The sequence below is a fragment of the Anoplolepis gracilipes genome, chromosome 1 (assembly GCF_047496725.1).
Source record: "Anoplolepis gracilipes chromosome 1, ASM4749672v1, whole genome shotgun sequence".
NCBI classification, from domain to species: domain Eukaryota; kingdom Metazoa; phylum Arthropoda; class Insecta; order Hymenoptera; family Formicidae; genus Anoplolepis; species Anoplolepis gracilipes.
This window is the reverse complement of record NC_132970.1, coordinates 13,404,918-13,426,022: the sequence shown is the minus strand read 5'-3', so window position 1 is coordinate 13,426,022 and position 21,105 is coordinate 13,404,918. Positions and strand designations below refer to the sequence as shown.

Below are 21,105 nucleotides of genomic sequence, written 5' to 3'. Positions count from 1 at the left end.
TTATTTTAATGAAAAAAAGATATCTTACACATATCGAAACATTAATGTTTTGAAAAATGAGATATTTTAAAAAATTTTCAAAACAAAAAAAGTAATATTACAATTGAAATGAACAAAAAATTAAGAAGCACATGCAAAACTAATATTGTTTAACTAATTCAACTGAATAATTAATAGCAACGAAATAGTTCAACCATTATATTCTTATCGCATCTTTATAATTTTCATATCCACTCACAACATTTATTGTTATACAAGTATAAAAGCAATTAAAATGCTGCAAATGTTACTTAAATTTTCGATGTAAGATAAAAAAACTTTGAAACATTGAAAATCTATTAAAATATATATTTTCTTTATTTTAATAAAATATATTCGTGACGATACGTGTTACGATATCTCTCTTGATACATGTAAAATTCTTAAGGAGTTTTGTAACGTTCTAAGCAATATTTGCATCTCAAAACTGTATAACTGATTGGCTATAGGAACATTAATAAACGAGCGTTGTGTAAAATCCTTACTATAATCCTTTATATATCATACATAAATCAATCAATCATAATAATCATAAATAAAGTGCGCTTTGTATATTTCATGCAATGCTCTTCATATTGTATGTAGCATAGGTAATATGAAACGTCTACGAAAAATTATTAAGAACAAATATTTAACCTTCACTGAACATCAATCTTTACTTTATTCGCTTGCCATACCTTATGTTCCATATAATTTATCCTTGCTACTTTTTACGTCATTTTATTTGCAATGTTGGAAAATGAAGATGAAAGAGATTGCAAATATATCAGACAATAATGAAAACATTTTGTGCTTGAAAAATTAGTTGACGATTACTTATCGTTTATTAACAATTTCAATAATAGGAAACTTAATCAATAATATCATCATAATACAATTAATTTATATTATGCAAAACATCAGCTCTGTACTTATGCTTATCGATCGTTAAACTTAAAATTTATACTATATATATATATATATATATATATACATACATATATATATATATATATATATATATATATATATATATATATATATTACTTCATAATATATGTTAAAGTGAAAAAAGATCACGCGCAGTTGCAATTAATAATATGCAATAAAATATTAATGAATGTATATGTTTCGTACTTTTGAGATCCACAGTTATGGATCTAGCACGGACACGAACCATAATTTGTGGATCTAGTACGGACGCGAACCGCTGGAAAGTCGATCCAGCTATGTAGTTCCACCGGCTCTAAAATCGATCCAGTTAGCGCCACTGTACCGCGGTGAAAATGGGTTCCCTCAAAAACGGCTTCATGGCGTCTCTCAGGCTTCCCTCTGTATATATATATATATATATATATATATATATATATATATATATATATATATATATATATATATATATATATGCATATATATACATATATAATTAAAATATTGAATATTATTTGATGAACAAAATGAAATACATAATATATATCTTATTCATTTCAAAGAATAACATTTAAAAAAATACAATATACAACTTTAAAAATAATGAAGTATATTAGGATATTGATGGTATGAAAAAAACATTTTGTATGTGGAATAAATCTATTTAATTATTTAACATTTTACATGTATATTATCTAAATTTATAATTAAATATAATCACAAATAAGATCACACACATATATATGCGCTATTTCACAAAAAACAGTATCAGGTTGACACACTTATAAAGTACTTATTTCTAAAAATGCTAAGGATAACAATATGTTACCTCATTAGCTAGCACCATTCATTATTAACAAAATCCAAATATATTTTCTTGAATCATGAAAGACATTTATTTTATTAAATTTGAAATAAACTGTCGAATAAGTATTGATATTATTTTGTCAGAGAACTATAAAATATGTGGTTTATTAAAAGTGGTGTTTTATTATTACTTTTATTAGACTATTTTTCATAGTTGTAGGAATCAAATTCTTTCAGATTCTGCATTTGTAACTACCAAAATACTAACTTTTTACTAAAAAATAGTTCTCATTCTTTAGGCTTTATTGCATTAATTACTTTTGCATTGAAGTGCTATACACATATATTTAACTTGTTACAATTTCAAATTATATATTTGATGTAGATATTCCAAACAAGAAATATTTAGGCAAAAAAATGTGCCTATAGTCAATTTCTTTCTTAATTATGATTTTTCTCTACTTAATTATGATTTTTTAAACATTGTTATACTATATTTGGTTTCTGCATAGATCTCAATTAAAATAATAAAAAAATAAATTATAATTTCGAATTATAAGCATTGATCTTATTTGTAAAATTAATCAGTAGAATATATCAATTCTTTACAAATATAATTTGAATATTTAAATTTAGAAAAACAATATATTATGTAATATTTGCTGAAAAATCAAAATACATATAATTTCATTTTTAATATATTGCAAATTTCATTATTAATATATTATAATTTCATTATTAATATATTATATATGAAATTTACATATTTTTTTCAAGTGTCGTATTTATTAATCAATAAAATCAAGAGGATTATCTATAAAATTATGAAAAAATCTTGGGTTAACTCCTTTGGCATGTCCATATGTGACTCACTTAAATCAAAGTACTTTAAATAATCACAAGATATATAATTGACAAAACCTGGAATATATATATATATATATATATATATATATATCCAATATAATTTATCTTCAATGGCAATCAAGCAAACATATGGGGAATGTCATTACATACGCAAAAGATATTACGTGTAAAAGATAAGCTCGGGTATTTGACCTTCATCAGTAGATGTACCATTGTTCTCGCCCAACTCGCTACTAAATTCGAATTTCACTTTCGTATTTCCTGAATCACAATCCACTAATACTGTTCTTAATCCTTTCGTGCCATAATATGAGCATGGCCCCTGAAATATACATCGTATTTTTTATAAAATCATATATATATATATATAACAATAATTAAATAAATCAACAAGTTTTTGTGATATAAAAACCTTAAAGGTTGCTGATGCCGTATAAATCGTATTTGGTAAGATTTCCGCTAACTCTTTAAACATTAGACGGTATGTGTACTTTGACCCATCACAGCTAAAACTTGTTGCATTTGTGGCTATCACTTTTCCCGACGCAGTATGAATTAATTCCACTGATACTTCATATATCGCTGGTTCTTGCGTACTACCATAAACTCCATAGCCGATAAGAAAAATACGCCTATCCACGCTAAACCTGCAAAAATTAAAATATTTTGTAATATCGTGCATTTCACGAGCATTATTAGCTACTATGTGCTATGTGCTATGTTCGAACATTTACCGAATACGATCACTAGTTCCAAAATATCCCCATCTACTTTTGGTATGCTGAAATCTGCACACAGTCTGTTCTTTACCCGTCATGCAACATCTTGGCATTGTTTGAAATCCCACTGAAGGTTTAGGATTCAGTATAAAATATGAAAATAAAGATAAGACCTATAAGATATTTATTTATTAAATATTATGTGCACACAATACAGCTTTCCTAAAATTTGCAAATTCCTTTTAAAAATGTAATATTAAAAAAATTTATAAAAAATATATGTATTTAAAAGTATTATAATACTAACCTCTGAATAATTTAATAAACCAGATTGTGCCGGACCTGCTGTAAATTCTTCTTTTGACATAAGTGGAAAACGAACCAAAGACAGAGCGTCACCTAGGACCAGACGTTGATTTTCCGGAGTAACTGGTAATTGCTGTCTTACACATTCAGATTCTGACCACCTATAAAATTTAAGCAATATATAAAATAAAAAAAACGCATTCTTCAATGTTGCAACATACCTTAAAACAGCTTGAAATAACTTAGATTCCCTAACACGAAGTGTATCTCTTTCCAAAACTATTTTCAATGTATCGATATCAATGTCTGTGAATCCATCTGCATTGAAAGCCTGAGTTGTGAATCTGTCTATCGTATCCAAACATACTGAGGCTAATTGTGGTTCATCAAACAAACGAGCTTGCGTTAACAACAAGAAAGCATTATCACTGGTCAAATTATTTTTTAAAAAATCAACGCAATGCTTTTCTAAAGGGGATACTGCATATTTCTTAGCAGTATACAATGTTGTCATCACAGTTTCAGGATCTATCTGTATCTCATCGGTATATAGAAAAAGTAGCACTGCCAAAAATGCAGCAGGCTCTACATCAGGTACTTCTATTTCTGAAGAAGCTGTCGCAAGCGTTCCATTAAACATTGCGTCAAATACGGCGCTTCCAGAAGATAGGACTAGTTTGTGAGCTGGTATGCGTTGTTGTTGCGCTCCTCTTCCCACCAGAAAAGTCACGTCTGACAGTATTTCGTTATTAAAAAGAAATACAATCCTTTCACGCATTGTTGCCTTTGTACCTTGCCAATTGTACGTAACTGCTGGTTGATTTTGCGTGGAAGAGTTTTCTAAAGTGATAGTATTCTGTGGTCGCCCTTCTAAATACGACGTATTCGCTGCATTAGTAGGTGGTCGGCTGAAAAGTTTAAGATTGTGACAGCTAGAATACCAAACATCTCATCAAAGAGCACACAATAAATAATACATTACAATATTTGAAATTTTTTTTTTTTTTTTTATATAAACAACAATCAGCTATCTTACTCCATGTAAAACTGACATTGTAAAACTGTTGCGGTGCTGCTTACTTATCGCCATTCGAGTACGAGGCCTCGCTTCGCGTCACGGATGAGCTCGTCGTCGGCTGGTCCTCGTCGCCGACGAAGTTGAGCGCTCGCCGTGCCCGGGAGAGGGTGATGTTCCGCAGAGGTTCCCGTAACGCGGACGATCCACCACCCCCGGTAGCTGTCGAACTGCCAGCCGTTGCGTTCTCCGTTACGTCGCCCTCGTCTTCGCCGTGCGTCGCCAGCCGTAGACCCTGCAGCCTCGACGCGACGTTCGGCACATCGTTCAGGGTGGTCTCCGTAGACATAGCGTTCCCACACGAGACGTAGTACTTGCCCAAGTACTGCCCCGTCTCATTTAATCGCTTCGCGCAATCGGCGGCCCTGCGTTTGTGCTGAGCGTGAGTCTTATCCTCTTTTTATCTCGCGACCGTGATCCTTTTCGGACACGAGCGGATTCTCACTTGACACTTGACATGAAGAGCGTGAAGCTACGAGCCACCGAAAAACCACAACGAATTACAACGACATCTTACTTTACTGAATTCCTATCTTCGCTGCAAAAAGAAGCCTGAACCTGAGAGGGGCCGTGCTGCAGTTTTCCGCGTCCTCTTTTTCTGGGTTAGATACTAGCGGTGCATACTTTCATTTTACCGCCATCAGGAACTGCATGGTCAAATCCACTTCCGATGATGATAAAACAGTGACCTTACCACCGACCCAGAGAGGTTTCTTTTATCTTATTAAATATTAAAAAGAGAGAATTTTATTATCTCAAATATTATTTTAATTGTAAATTGACATATTAAATAAATTACTGCATTTTTCTTTATCAGACTATTTTTAAAACATATACTAAAGTATTCGTAATTTTATTTAATACAATTAATTCGCGATGCACCGATAGTTAAATTACGGTAATGTAATTTGTCATACAGTCTCTCTCTTTTTAATATTATGATTAGAATAAAAAAATTAATTAAATTATTTAACAGAAAAGTCTTTCTGAACTGAAAACAGGAAAATTTATCTACAATTATGAACCTTTTTTAGCAACAAATTTAGTAAAAATTTATTTTTCTCTTCTTCTGTCGTGTTCAATATGTTTGTATTAAAAAAAAATGATATATCGTAGAAAGGAAGATACAGGATTAAATTTAATTTTATAACAAGTGTATTAATGATGTTTATGTACAATGTTTACAACACATGGTGATATAGAAAACGTGTTCGCATGTTTACGGTGTTACATATATATAATACAACAAATATTATCAACTCGAAATCATTCAAACTATTAATACGGCAGTTACGATGAGGAATATGTGTCAAAAATAATTAAAAAAAACATTAATACTATAAAACGTAATTGTGATATAAAATAGCAAATTGCTTATTTCTCACAAAAATATGTACATAAAAGATTTCTCAGAGAATTAATACATTAATATAAAATTATTTTGCCAGTACACATATAAATTAAAAATACAAATTTCCGCAAATATATAATTACATTGCACATCACAATAATGCATAGAGTGATCAAAACTATTAATATGCGATAAGAAAAATTTAGAAGAGAGATAAGAAGAATATTTAATATATTTCTTTTAACCATCTGATTGATTTAATTTTATTTATATGCATCATATCAATGTGCAATGAAAATTTGCAGAGAAGAAAAAACTTAATCTTAACAGTTTTATAAGTATTATATCTCTTAGAGTAATCAGATTTATCAATAATTGTCATGGTTGAGTATTGGCACGTCTTATTCATTCTAATCAGCTCTTTCTATAAATCCTATTAGTTTAAATGTATGTATGTATGTATGTATGTATATACGTATGTATGTGTACTTTGCACCAAATTAATTAAATAAATTTTAATAAAGTATGATTCACATTATTTTGACGCAATAACGTGCATTACAGATCTCTACATAGCGAGTTAGATACTAATCAAAATACCATATATTCTACTATAAAATTATCTGAATTACCGAGTACATACAAATTTATAGTATACAAAAAAAAATAAAAATACAGAATGAAGACTGGCCGCCAATAAAATGAACATTAGATTTAGTAAGCTAAAGTATTAAATTAAGTAAAACACGCATCGAGACATACGCTTAACGTATTATATTAAAAATTAATGAAATTATCCTGACATTATCGTGAAATATTGCTTTTAAATCGCTATATCAATGAACTGCTATATTTAGTTGTGTTTCAATCTACAATATATATAATAATCAATTTATTGTTATAATAACGTTTTAAAATGCTGCTATATTCGTTGTCTCTAATTATCTTTAATAATAAATGATAATTAATTTATTATTTAATATCGCTTTAAAATTGGCAAGTAATTTAACGCGAAAATTACACTTATGTTTAGTTCGCGAAAATTTTTCTATCAAAATAATAATGATAATAAATAGGAAGAAATATTTAAAATACGCTAGAGAGGCTTCGTAAACGAAGCACCAAGGAGTAGAATAAATCTATAATTAATGATTGCAAACGTGTCATTTACAAAACGACGCGTTTTACGCGATAATGTCTAATAAATTAATTATATACTTAATTGTCATCAGAAAATCGATGATTCGATGGTTGGTAACGTTTTCATAGCATCCTGCTATCTGACAAATATTGATACTCTTTATGCATGGATTCTTCTTCGGTATGCAATTTCGCAATCGCTGACATACAGCCTCCCGAGTAAGGCGCAAGTCAGTAACACAATTACACGTACAATGTACTGTCATTAAAACGCGAATCGATACTTTCACGTCTCAAAGTCCAATTCTTGGTCCCTTGATTGACGCTGTTTGCTCTTCGCTCTCCTCGCCTTGGTCGCCACGATTTTCTTCTTTTTTGGCTTCGGCATGATCTCGCAGCTGCAACCGCTTCGCACCCTGATATAATCCAACGTAAACCCAGATCCGCTCACGCTGTTCCCGGGAAACGTGGGAAAGTGATGGCGTTCCCTGTGATGATGCCTTCTGTGCTCTTCCATTCCACTCTATGTGAGAGAATTACTACATTAATTACACAATATCCCCTAATTTCGTTCAATCATACATAAGATTTCCCTCGGCGATCATTTATAGTTATATATATCGTTTTAAATTGATTGCCAATGACAAGAGATATTTGTAATCCAGAAATTATTAATATATCTCTTTATATAATATAATAAAAAATTTATCATTCCATTCTCTTCATGATGGTATTATGATAGAGAATTTCAACGATTCGCGATCATACCTTCGATCCAGGATTTCCGACGATAGCGTACGTATACGAGAACTTTTGCACACATCTGGACTGGTTGCTAAACTTCCGGTCGATGAACCTGCATGGCTTATCGAGAACGTCTGGTCTGCAAGAATACTCGTACAATCTCTGGGCGTTCTCGCCGTCCCGATAGAGCTCGACGTACATATCTTGTAGATTTCGACCGCCGACCGGTTCCACCATTTCCTCTATCGTAGGACAGCAGTCGACCGGGAGGCCGTCCTCGCCTCCTTCTTGACGCAGGATCATCTGCATCTCTCGATATGTCATCCGCTTGTTCGTCGGTTCCTCCAGTGGCTCTGTCCTGCAATAGCAGACGTTTCTCCTGTTTAATCGATTCTTATTTTTAATCAATTTTTTCATAATCAAACGTCTCTTTTTACTCTATTAATTTTCTTCGAGAATGCGGGGAGAGGGCATGTGTTATTTACCAAGTTTTTTTCAGGACAAATTCTAATCATTGTTGAAGAACATGTACGATCGTCGTGTTAACAAGCGAGTTAATGGAAAATATATGTAAAAAAAAGGTAAAAAATAAGATCATATTTCGTGCTACGTCACACTGAGCCCCGTTGAATTTAAATCGGATTTAGCTCGCCACCGAAGGAAACGATATTCCTCCCATGTTGACCGCGCCCGTATCTAAATTACGCGGTAGAATGTTGTAGCGACTTAAAAAAGTTTCGCGAGACATGATATTTTACTTCGTTTCGTCTATATTATTAGCATTTTATGTACAGCAATGATAATAATTAAGATAGCATACTTAAAATGACCGAATAAAAAACGCGAGGTGTATCACGTTTTAATCATTATTCGCAAATATTATTGAACAAGAGTCATGATTACGAAAAAATTATCAAAAAAGAGGACAAATCTTAGTTGAAAGTTCTTGTAAATATTGAAAAAGATTATTTTTTATTTTTGTATATTCAAATCAAATCAAAAGGGTAAAACAAATTTAATAACGGCAATTATTTCCTTGTTTTATTCCATGATATTTTAGCCAAAAATCTTTACCAGCGAGAGATATGTCCTCTAAAAGGCTGTTCTCTGGGCCTTCGAGAGGAGAAGGCTAAAGTCAGATTGTTGGCGGCAGTAAGCCGCGGGCACAGGACTGCGGTTAGCCAAACCACCTGCAACGAGAATCATGAGAACGCATAAATTATTTATTCACATGTTTGACATGTCATCTAATCTCCCTCTCTCTCTTTCTCTCTCTCTTTCTTTCTCGACTTTACAAATTAAAAAAAATAAATATTTCAATAATTATGCAAAGAGTGTTCAGAAACGCAAAAATGGAAAGAAATTTTTTATGAGAAACCTTACCTATAATTAAGCACTAATTATACAATATAATATACAAATTTTCATATAAACAAATACCTATAATCTTTATTAAAAATTCCATTCAAGTCTGCCAAAACAAAATCAAATAAATATATATTTCTACTGCAACAGGTACATGTGTCTTAATGTCACAAACGTTGCCGATTTGACATGACGAGTCTGTCACTGCTCACCGGCAAAGACACGTGATTTACAAAAAAAAAAAATATTTTATGACGCGTCTTGTCAGTTTAGAATTGCCTTGATAAAATAATATCGACGAAAGATCGCGCGTGAGAAAGTACTAAACTGGTCGTCGGAGACTGGTACAGCGAGAGAAGGCGCAAATGAAACACGGCGTTAGTCACGCATCTCGCCCGAATCCGCGCGCCGCGGTACATGTGAACGAGCGCGGTATATATGTGAGCTTACGTGAAGGTGAAAACATTAATTCGGCTTATAATTTTTATGCAAAACAGGCCTCACGGCGCCGTAGCCGCCGCCACCGCCGCCGCCTCCGTCGTCACTGCTCGCTGCTTGTTAATATATACGTAAGCGTGCCTCTTTCTCGCACAGGATATACACCACACTTTCGATTTAATTGCGCCATATAACTCGCGTCATCGCAGGAAACATGCGGAACCGGCCTGCTTCATTCACCGGGCTGAACTTCTTTCTTTTTTATTACTTCACAAAAGATTCTCTCTCAAGAGATTCGCGTAAAGTGTAATATTTACAACTGTAAAAAAAAAAACAGGAAAGAAAGAGCATTATTATAAATAATAAAAGAAAATATATGCGCTTGCGCGGGAAAAATGTAAATATTTTACAAATGGATTCTCTCCACAGTTAATTTTGAAAATATCGATACAGAGAGATTTCTGTTCACAGTTTGTATAGCATATATAATAAACTGCGTTATTATCAAGAATCCCAATTACTTTTCTTTCATATAATACATTAGAAATATTGTCAAAGGATAGAATGAAAGCTTCTCGGTGAGGTTTATATAAGCAAAACAACGCGATATAAAGCCAACATCGCCGACGTTTAATTAAGCCATCGTTTCTCCGGGTGAACAGTTAACTAAGCGGCAGCGTCTCCTATACGAAGAACTTGTATTGGACAGAACTGTGCGTTTGGATTAAACGGATGTTTAATCACACATCGAGACCACACATCGCGTACCCCGCGATTCTTATCGAATTCTTGCATCATCCGAGAAAGGAATTCTCTCTCTTGCTAGTAGTGCAATTTTAATCGTATAAAGATGTACCGAATGCATGGTGGCGGACGTTACAACACAACTTAACGATACTTTGTGTTAATTGCTCGCTATCAAAATCAAGATACTGATCATTACTACAATGTGACTAAATTGTCCGATCATATATACACGAGCGCCAATGAAAAGATCCGGTTATTAACATTTTTATTAAAATCGGATAAATATATCGGTGCAGGTTAATAAACTGTACCATTTATGAGAACTTAATATTTTTAATACAATTTATTTTAAAAAATGATATTTTGTTTATAGCTGTTTATAATAACAATAATTTCGTTGGTCGAAGCTATGAGAAAATAAACATTTTAAGAAAATGATTATTATATCTGACTTTAAGAAAAAAATAATAATTATTATTAATATATCTTGACTCAAAATTATTTGTAGTTGTTTGTAATAATTTCCCTTTAGTTTTTAATTACGTTTTTTAAAAATTTAACATTTGCAATATTGAAAAACAGTTCACACATAGATAATTATATCAACCCGCGGTAAAGATCACCTCTTGTAGGTGAAATCACAGCTGCAAGATTTCACGGCGATGCTGCTAAAGATACGAAATTAAGCCGTTACCTCGATGTCATGCCTGAGCCAAGAAAACGTCAATTAGCGCCGTGGATTCTTTTCTCCCTTCTCCGCATTCTTTACGATAATGAAACGGATGCTTTCTGCGAAAGTTGAAATTAGCCGGTCGTTTTCTCGAGCCGAAAAGTACGATGAGATAATCCCGGATATATTTCTTGGCTGGTCAAACATGTTCTCATAATTCCGTTCCAATCGCCAGGCGATCATTATTTGTCTTCGCAATTTTATCTAATGACAGTTCGCAACCATCCCCTCATCCTGATTATTTTCCAATCGTCAGCGAATAAAGATTTATCGTCGCGACGCAAAAGTTGTTTGAGCTACGGCTATGCGGATTACAAACTTGTTCCGTCTTTATAAGAGTACGCTGTATATATTTCCATACAGAAGGAATTCGTACATTGATTACCGAATGAACCGGTCCATTATACGCCTTCACGCAATGTAAAGTTAACCGGAGATGACGTTTTTATTGCTTCTTTGCGTTCTAAACACTTTCTATTTTCCCTATAAATAATTTATATACATTCTGATTTACATTTCGAATCTCAGCCGTAGATATCTCTTATCTGAAAACGTTTACTGATCACTCTGTATCGATCAGTAACAATTATCAATGATATCCTATCTTCTCGCCATTTGTCTGATTGTCAGAATATCTAATAAGTTCCAAGAAAGATTAATCGTGAGAGACAGAAATACGTTCACAAGTTCGTATCGTTAGCATAATTAATCACAATTGCATTGACCTGATAATACACGATCGCACTAATCACACTTAATTTCAAAAGTTACTTAAGTTATTCAAGATAGCGATAAAGCAACATTCGCCTCTCTCTTATCCCGGTTGTCTTCACCGTCATGGTGTATCAACAGAGGTGAAAATATCGTCCCTCCCACGTGGAAGCGGCGGAAATAATTTGTGACGCAATTAGAGTCCCATAACGCATTGACGATGACGGCGAGGCCGGCGGTCAGCCCGGCGGCCGGGTCCAGCTAATCCCCCAGCTCTTCGTATCTTGCATGCCTCCTGGAATGCACTCCGGATCCGAGAGAGTTGCGATATACGTTACAGCTACGATATAGTCTGGGTATACCGATAACGTTCGGGGAATCGTGGAGACCGGTATCCGGATGAGGACGCTGCTTATCGGCCGGCCGTGTTTATGTCGCCACGTGGGTGCTCGCCCGGTCCACTCCAGGTCCCGTTCTTTCTTTGTCCCTCTCTCTCTCTCTCTCTCTCTCTCTCTCTCTCTCTCTCTCTCTTTTCACTGTAGGCTGCTGGTCGAAAAAATTAGTCACAATCGATCTCATGTCACGTATATATACATGTATATATACGCAAAGTCTTCGGAGACAATCTCTAAGTGATTAGCGATAACTTTAAGTCTCTCGAAGTTAGAGGTAAGACTATCGGAAGAGAGAAAAAGAATGCGTCGAATTTCGATCAAAAGACCGACAAAGAGATGATGATATCCGAGAAAGCATATTTTGTGTTATACATCATTGTTTAATAACATTAAAAATACGAATTTTCTCCGATAGTTCATTCGATCCAAGCAGAATTATTAATCCTTGCAGCGAGAAACTCGAGTAACGGCTAATTAAAATCTCAGAGCTTTTCAAGTTATAGCGTATATAATCGGCGAGCGTTATTTATTGCTACCGGCAGTGAGATTTACAGGGTACACCGATCTAATGCAAAGGTGTTATTATACTAAATTTAAAAGGCGTACGTGTACCAGAAACACTATTAGAGAGATTACCGATCGTAAAATACACACACGTTCGAATAAGTAACAAGAGAATGATATCGTGCGAAATGGCGAACGCGAATTCCATTTCAATGTAACGATACGCGCGCAGCTCGCGTGAAAAAAAAAAAAGCGACAGCGAGCCGCGATAAAAATCCGCAATCCTACCGCGACCGGAGGCGGCGATTAACGCCCGTACAAACGTAATCCAGCGGGCATTCTCTTTCGCGCCATTGGCCGCGACTTTTTCACCTCCGGTTACCGCGGGTGCCGCGATTGGAGAAACGCGTGCCGATAATTTATGAGCCTGCTCGAGTGTGGCCGGTGCGGTTTCCCGTTCGCAGAAATTGTCCCGCTTACATTGTGCGCCTGTCGCCGCCTGCGTCCGAGATGTCCGCTACGTCGTAAATAATGAGATATTGTATCGTGTCTCTCTCTTTCTCGTTAATAAGCCATTGCTTTGAATTTCAATTCCGAGTGACGAAAGATGTCTCTTTCGAAACCGTCTTTTCCGCGCGCGAAAAAACTCCACGTCCCACTTGATTCAATGGTGGCTCGATTATGCGAAATACCGCGATAAGGCGTAATATAAATGCGTGTGAAGAGAGAGAGAGAGAGAAAGAGAATTGCCTTTATTGCATTGAAAGAATATGGACGATTAACTAAACGCATTGAAAATCGCATCGCTCGTTTATAGAGTGTACGCTCCTTTAGATTATAGAGTCATTTGCGCCATTCACTGTAAAGAAATTTATGTACATTTGTAATTGATTCGTAACAGAATAACGTAATCTTCCGCGACTTTTACTGCTCCATTAATTTAAATTAATGTACATTCAAAGAAGAGCAAGCACTTTGGCACACAACGCACTTTCGGCTTTTATGCGTTTGTAACTACCCACGGATCGCATTCCGGCAAGATTTTACGACGTGTTCGACTATAACGCAGATTAGATACCGCAGATAGTCTACTTCATAGTTCGACTGAAAGTTTGAAGTATGAATACACATACAAATTCGATAAACACTTTAACATTTATTATTTATCTCTTTTCCTTAAAAAAAAAAAAAAGCGGAAAAACTTAAGTACCTTCGTTAATTCACGATTATAGTCGCGAAGAGTAACCTGTCAGTCCCCTCGAGAGGCGACAGATCATCGCTAATGATTCTTTAAAGGATCTCCACGCGTTGACGACCATCCGACAATTATCGGTGCTTCCGGATAATTTAAATGATTGTATAGTAACAGCGATAAATTAAACTCGAGCCGCTAAAATAGCAGAGCGTTGAAACAGCCGGTTGGCCTTTGCTGGCAATCATTAAAGGTAGTTTACATGATAAACTCGCGACAGGACTCGAAGCAGCGGCTCGTGTTTACTCAACCGTCAATGCAACGCTCGTATCATTAGCATAGTCTTTGTACATTTATAAAGACCGGAGGAACTCCTGGCTTATTGCAAAGTGCCAAAGGTGATTTCAACACCAGCGTTTCGCCATTTATTAAACATTCGTAAGATCACTCGAACCTCATCTGTGCCCACTCTTTTTGCCGATTTTGTGTTGTGCGATCCCCAGCCTGCGATCCTTTATATTTTACACGATATTTACATCACTTAATACCTATAAATATACTAATTATATTTTGCGTGTTGATTTTTTACATTCTTTGCCGATAATTGATTAAGTATATTACAATACGATATTTATTTTATTTAATACCTGAATACACAAATTATATTTTGCATCCTGATTTTTTACATTTTTTTCCGAAATTGATCGAGAGTCACTTTGTCATCCGCAAGATGGTTCACAGTAGCGATTCAAGTCCTTAGACTTATATCGTTCGCGTCAAATTTTCTTTCGTTCAATTCGAATCGGAAGAGACGACAAGTATAATAATATGCGATAAATCCACATATATATTGCGCATCGACGTGTGACAACGCGACGCACGGCGCGAGTTAAACGAGCGCAATGTGATTTTTTTTCACCGTGGAAAGGTAAACATCGTGGAGCGCATGACAAACGGCAACTATCGAGTGTCTGTTAGAGATAGGTAAGGAGCAATGAAAGGTCCTTCAGCGTGCCAGCCGGCACAATAAACGGCCAACGGCGAAGTGGCTCGCACGGGAGGGCACAACCCGCGGGCTGTTTAGACAGCGAATGCTTCGTCGTGTGTTATGATTGACGTGTATAAATATTTGGTTAGTCGCCTTGCCGTCTCGTGCGTGTGATGCGCACGGTGCGTAAATCGTGCGTACAGTTACGCGCGCGCGTTTCCGTGAGACACCACAGGAAACCGTTTCGTCTCCTCTCGTTGACAACGGCAAATTAAATGACGAGCTGCTCGTTGTACGTCACGTGAGATTTGACAGATGGCCGCGAGTACTGTTTGACAGCAGATCGGAGCGCAATCGGCTCGAAGAGGGGAGGTCATAAAAAATTTTTTACGCATATTTCACGAGTCTTGCATAAAGTTATGATTCAAGTAGGAAGCTGAAGAACGCGACGAAGGTTTCCGGAAAATAAGTGTCTAGCAGTAGTATATTCCGTCACGACAACATCTGTCTCCGCGGTTTGTTCGATATGTCAAGACGAGAGGAATGTTAATTGAGAAAACGAGGAAGCGCGACTTGCCTATGTTTTTTTATAATTCAGTTCAAAACCAAATGAGAGAAAAAGAGAGAGAGAGAAAGAGAGAAAGAATGTCGATCTCACCTTGCGATATATGCGCCCGTCTCTATCTCGCGTTTTGATATATACTTTTCTTTCTTCTCTACCAATCGAGTATAATCGAGTTAGACTATACAAAGAAAAGGAACCATGTATCGGAGGGGACAACGTCCCGGCGGCAAATACACCCACAACGACTCACTAAATCATTTGCGTAAAAAGCACGAACCACCTGCGCGCAGCTCTGCGTAGAGATCCACCCTTTTTTATTATATTACGCCTAACTACGATTCATAATATATTATTTCCAAATTGTTTTAAATTACAGACTACGCGACTACGATGGGCCCATGCGATAATAGAAGAAGGCGTTTATCCAACAAATATCTTATTGCGAGATGCTTGTAGACCCCTGAAGCATCATCCGAAATTGGTGAATAGCTTATATAAGTAACATATAACATTGTATTAATAATTTTCATTTTTTGCCATTATGCTATTCCGCTAAAAAATAAAAAATTGGACAAAAAAAGCATATATATAATTTTTTAATTAAACATAATTTAAACATTAAAAGCTTTTATTATATAAACGATCAGGAAAGAAAAGATTGTTTCGACAGGTTTTATAATTTATGTATATCAAAACGCAATTGAGTCATTATATGAGCTATATAAGGTTTATACAACTCATTTGTCTCTAATAAATTTGCAAGTTTACGAGTTTGTTTAATGCATTCCACGAATCAATCGGATGCATTAGCATTTGTATAAAAGCCAAGACGGCGAAGTCACGCCTCGTTTCTGGTTGGTCTGCTGCCAATCGTCAATTTTAGCTCTTCCCACATATTATCGCGACAAGGCGTGAAATTCGCTTTACTGTCGCTGATCGCTAACGATACACGTAGGTGGATGATTCAACAGAAGTAGTTGGTCGACGGCTTTGAAACTGATACGTGAACTGTGGTCGGTATTCGATTTCCGATAAGATCCAACCGGTAAACATTAATCGAACAAACCGGAAACTGTTTTTACAGAGTCTTTGATCGATAACTTTGCTATTGGTTGACGACTCTCGTTACAGAAAGTGACACTGTTACAAAAATAATATATCTATACACTATTTCGATTAAAATCTCATATAAAAATCAAAGGCACAGAGTTTTATGTTCTTGAAATAAATTGGGATGTAATGAGCGACGCACTTTTGCATAAATTAAACGCTCTTAAAGTTTCGCTGTGCTCCGCACGGACGTGTTGAACGATACGCCGACGGCGACGTAATATTCACGGTGATCCAGAGGCAATCTCGAGAATACATCGAAGACCTAGCTCTCGAAAAAATGCCGACGGTATCTTCATCGCTAGTCGACATCCGGCATTCGCGTAAATCGGCAGACTCGGTCGCCTCGTCATTTTCCGCGCAACGACACATCCGTTTAAGAAAATTATTTATTGAAGGCACATCGGCGTCGATGCCGGACCGATTAGCATAGTAATGCCACGCCGTGAGGCCCCGACCCCGATGCTACGTACACGATTTACACGCATGTGCGTGCACGCTGCTAATCTACCATTATTAAATTATCGGTGCAACCCGCACGGGCTGCACCGATGATTATCATTTATCAATATCACGGGCGCGTAGTAACTTGCCGCCGATCAACTGTGCGTCTGTGCGTCTGTGCGTCTGTACGTCGTCGACGCATAATGTTATGTACATAAGATAACGCTGGTATGTGCGCGACGAACGATCGGTGATAGAGATATTGCTTTTTCTTCCTGAAACTGCCGTCTAATCTGCGGATGCTAATTGCGATCTCGATCCATGTGATGAAATTTTTATAGTGCAATTTATCACGAAATATTGTTTCCAAATTAATCGATTAATTATGTGCAGGTTTGTAGCTATTTAGACATTTTCTACTAAAAATCTATGCCAGATTTGACAGATCTCGGTAAACGTTCGGAAGTATTTTGAATATTATTAGAGATTCTGTCGTCTCGCAAGTCGGATTCGTCTAACAAGCGAGAAACGAGAATGATCAGCTGTGGGAAAACGCGACGAGGCCGCGGACGAAAGGAAGATGAAAGGAATGAAAGCGCACGATCCGCGCCATAATTCTAAAAGTTTATCGATGCGCCTCCGTGACAGGCGGTGGCTGAAGAGAGAAAAACACACATCGTTCACCGCTCTATCGGCCGTCCGTAGTTGGCGCGATTGTGTGTACGGGCACCCTGCTATCTCGATAATATGCTAATAACACACGCGGCGGGCGGTACTTTACGATCGTTGCATCGATACTGGATATCGTAATTATTGTTTCGCTACGTCCGTTCGTCCGACACATGTGACGCCACGGATATGTCGATTGTTGCGTCAATCGTGACTGGGAGCGTACAATTGTAATTATCAGTGAGCTTACATATGTATTCCACCACACAACGGACGCATGATTAAGGATTTTATTAACAGGTATCTCGCTACTGTCAATACTTTGAGCACTGAGCAAGTTTCAACTGATTTTTAAAAGTTATAATTTTATTAAATGATTATAATATTATTATATTAATTATGGGGGCAATTATTATTTATACTTTTTTATTTTCTCTAAATTTTTTATTTCCAAGTTTTTCAATTATAGTCATTATCTGTTTTGCATATATATACACACTATATGCATTTATTTTTACGTAATTTTGAAATACCTTTATAAATTAAATAAAAATTGTGTATTTAACTTGTTAAAGTTTTAATAAATAGTAAATATCCGTATGTAATTGTTTTTTATTATCATTGAAGATTAATAATCTCACATATTAAATAATATAATGGTAAGAAAATATCTCAATATATATTCTTAGATGTTAAGAATATTTGACACTAATCTTTAGAAGATTTTTCTTTTAAACCGGATCCTTTTGGTGCTTATTGTAGAGAAAGATATTATAAAGATAAATGAAATATTCTCTTATATAAGATGAGAATATAAATTTTTCGGTATATATTTCTCTAAACGTTAGAAGAGAGGATTTCGAGAGACGTATCGATTTTAATCGCACAGGTCGCAATTGTCTAATCAACACTTACCGCGACGAGGAGGGTGCTGAGAGCTTCAATTCGCATAGTAGCTGGCCAGGCCAGCAAGGAGGCCGTAGGTTGCGAGCTGGTGGATCGATCCGCTCGTATCGATCCTTGAATTACCGATCCCTCGGCTATCGGCTTTTTACTCGGCGGCCCTAAGTATACCGGGCCGATGACGATGACTCTCTCCCGGCTCCACGTCGATTTCTCGTGATGATCCGCCGTGCCGATCCGGCGATGACATGGCTACCGCGCCGCCAATCTGTCGACAGATAAACGTGCATACATATATTAACAACCTCTTACAACACTTACACGTTAATCGCAATGAGATAATCATCGACAAATCATCGCCCTGTCCGAATCGTTATCGATGCCCGCGATCGATTATTTTCGTTTCACGATCATGTTACACGTTATCGTTCGCGTGTATTTATTACACTGTAGCTTCTGAATTATTCAAATAGATTTCAATATATTATCGATATTTAAAGACTGATCCAATTCGATCATATTATTCAGCGATATTATGAAATAAAGCTCATTATGCCTTCATACATATTAATCAGGTATGAAACAATATAATATTTTAATTTAACATATCTTTTTTTAGTCTATGATCTAGTGATCCACCACACATTCTCACCTTTCACGCAGAAATGTTATTTAAGCAAACTTGTGTATATTAAAACAACTTGTCACTTCAAACTTGCTTGAGGTTTCGACTGACTTTTTTTTAATGCTCAAAATTCCAAAACGATTCTTCAGTAAATCACTCGCAAAAATCGCGAGCTAATTGTGCAAATGACAGTAGAATTTCAATTGTGTAAATTGTTCGAGAAGACAACGCGTTTGTCGCGACATGTCAGAACCGACTGTGGATTTAGCGTTCGTGATTTGCCGATAAAAACAAGAGGCTCTTTACGAGGCTAAACGTTTCGTGCAAAAAAAAAGGTGCGGGCGTCATTTCGTCATTCAATCGCAATGATGCTACTTTATATCTTATCTCACGCCTCGCTTCTTTCCGTCGATTACGTCGCGCAGTGACATGTTACTGACCTACCGGACAGGAATGTTGCTCCTCATGGGAAACTCGACGAATGTTTCTTGCGCCCTTTCTCTTTTCTTTTCTTCACGCTATTTCAGCGTCGTTTCTTTCTTTATTTATTCGTTTATTCACATGTGCTACATCCATAATGCTTTAGCTATCGTACACTTTGACATTAATGATTGATACATGATAAAACAACAAAGTGAACGATAATCCCTGCTCATTGTCCGAATCTTGATAATTCCGCGTATAAATTTCAATTAATAAAAGATGAAGAAAATACGGGCGCCATACATAGCAGTATGGCGTTGCCGACGCTCTCCTGGCATCATTCGTAATGTGAGTTAATGACTCTCGAGAAATCATCGATTGGTCCCCGTCTGAAAGCCGCGACGCCTCTCACATGGTGGAAACACGCCTTCTCAACGTGTTGTAATGGACGGGACTTCACGCGTGCGTGCGTTCACCATTCAACCAACAAACGAACGAAATGAACAAGCTCTTTCGATAATCGACGAAAGATGCGAAGGAAAGTCCGCGCCGCCGACACTGTGTAGGGTCCATCAAAGTGTCACGAAAGATCAGGCAGAGTAACGCGGCTAAAACGAGATCTGTCTACAATCGCGTATTTTTTCGATCATTAATCGATGATTAATTCCAAGCAAAATGCCGAGATCGGGTTGCGTTTAAAATGCGGAAAGAAAATAAATTTGAAAAAAGACGGTATTTCTCTCTTATAGACCCGTATTCATAATTCAATCTTATATTTAATATCAATTTAAATAAAATCTTAATGTGTTATAAAGCAATCATAGAGCCATATTGACATCTTAGGATATTAGATCTAAGACGAAATAAGAACAGAATATTGAATATTTTTAATCTTTGCTTAGTTATATATATAACCCCACGTATCTGAAACACAGTTGCAAATAATCCTGAGCAAAACTAAGTTTCACACTAAGTACTATTTAATAATAAGTCTAAAGTAAAGTTAATTATTTAATAACTGAAATTATAAGATAATTAAATTATAAGATTGTTATTTTTCAATACGTATATTGTAATAAAAACTATGAGATTCCCCTCCCCTCAATATACCGTGCGATTAGTCATATTGCTTATTAAACACAACCAAAAATTCAAAATTGGATCACATATTTGTATTTCAATATTTATATTAAACGTCCCAGATTACTTTTATAGTCAGTTGATTATTAATTACGATACACATTATTGTTTTTATTTTTTAAAATCCGCTTAAATCGAAGAATTTCTATGACGAGTGGCACAATTTCAAACGCGTTTACCAAAGCTAATTAGGAATAAT

At 35.7% G+C, this 21,105-nt stretch overlaps 2 protein-coding genes across 2 annotated transcripts in view; both read right to left on the bottom strand.

The window, feature by feature from the left end:
* Positions 1–1,589: 1,589 nt before the first annotated feature.
* LOC140664901 (BTB/POZ domain-containing protein 1) lies at positions 1,590–5,311 on the bottom strand. Its single transcript, XM_072890524.1, has 6 exons — positions 4,728–5,311; positions 3,869–4,555; positions 3,649–3,808; positions 3,357–3,514; positions 3,035–3,269; positions 1,590–2,944 (listed from the first exon to the last, which is right to left on the bottom strand). The coding sequence occupies exons 1-6, from the start codon at positions 5,009–5,011 to the stop codon at positions 2,783–2,785; spliced, it is 1,686 nt and encodes a 561-aa protein (XP_072746625.1). The 5' UTR covers positions 5,012–5,311; the 3' UTR covers positions 1,590–2,782.
* A 548-nt stretch (positions 5,312–5,859) lies between these two features.
* LOC140664985 (uncharacterized) overlaps positions 5,860–21,105 on the bottom strand; it is a 71,877-nt gene continuing 56,631 nt past the window's right edge. Inside the window, exons 2-5 of the mRNA XM_072890625.1 lie at positions 18,731–18,986; positions 9,032–9,147; positions 7,982–8,315; positions 5,860–7,736 (exon numbers count right to left, since the gene is read on the bottom strand). Coding sequence (XP_072746726.1) covers positions 7,500–7,736; positions 7,982–8,315; positions 9,032–9,147; positions 18,731–18,766 — 723 coding nt within the window. The 5' untranslated portion in view covers positions 18,767–18,986 and the 3' untranslated portion in view covers positions 5,860–7,499. The remainder of the gene's footprint in view (positions 7,737–7,981; positions 8,316–9,031; positions 9,148–18,730; positions 18,987–21,105) is intronic.

Bases quoted from the DNA above. Each gene is read 5' to 3' on its own strand.
- LOC140664901 (XM_072890524.1), bottom strand. From the start codon at position 5,011: ATGTCTACGGAGACCACCCTGAACGATGTGCCGAACGTCGCGTCGAGG. The intron at 4,556-4,727 runs GTAAGCAGCACC...TAAACTTTTCAG, and splicing joins TCGTACTCGAATGGCGATAA to CCGACCACCTACTAATGCAG. The intron at 3,270-3,356 runs GTAAATGTTCGA...TAATTTTTGCAG, and splicing joins GGAACTAGTGATCGTATTCG to GTTTAGCGTGGATAGGCGTA.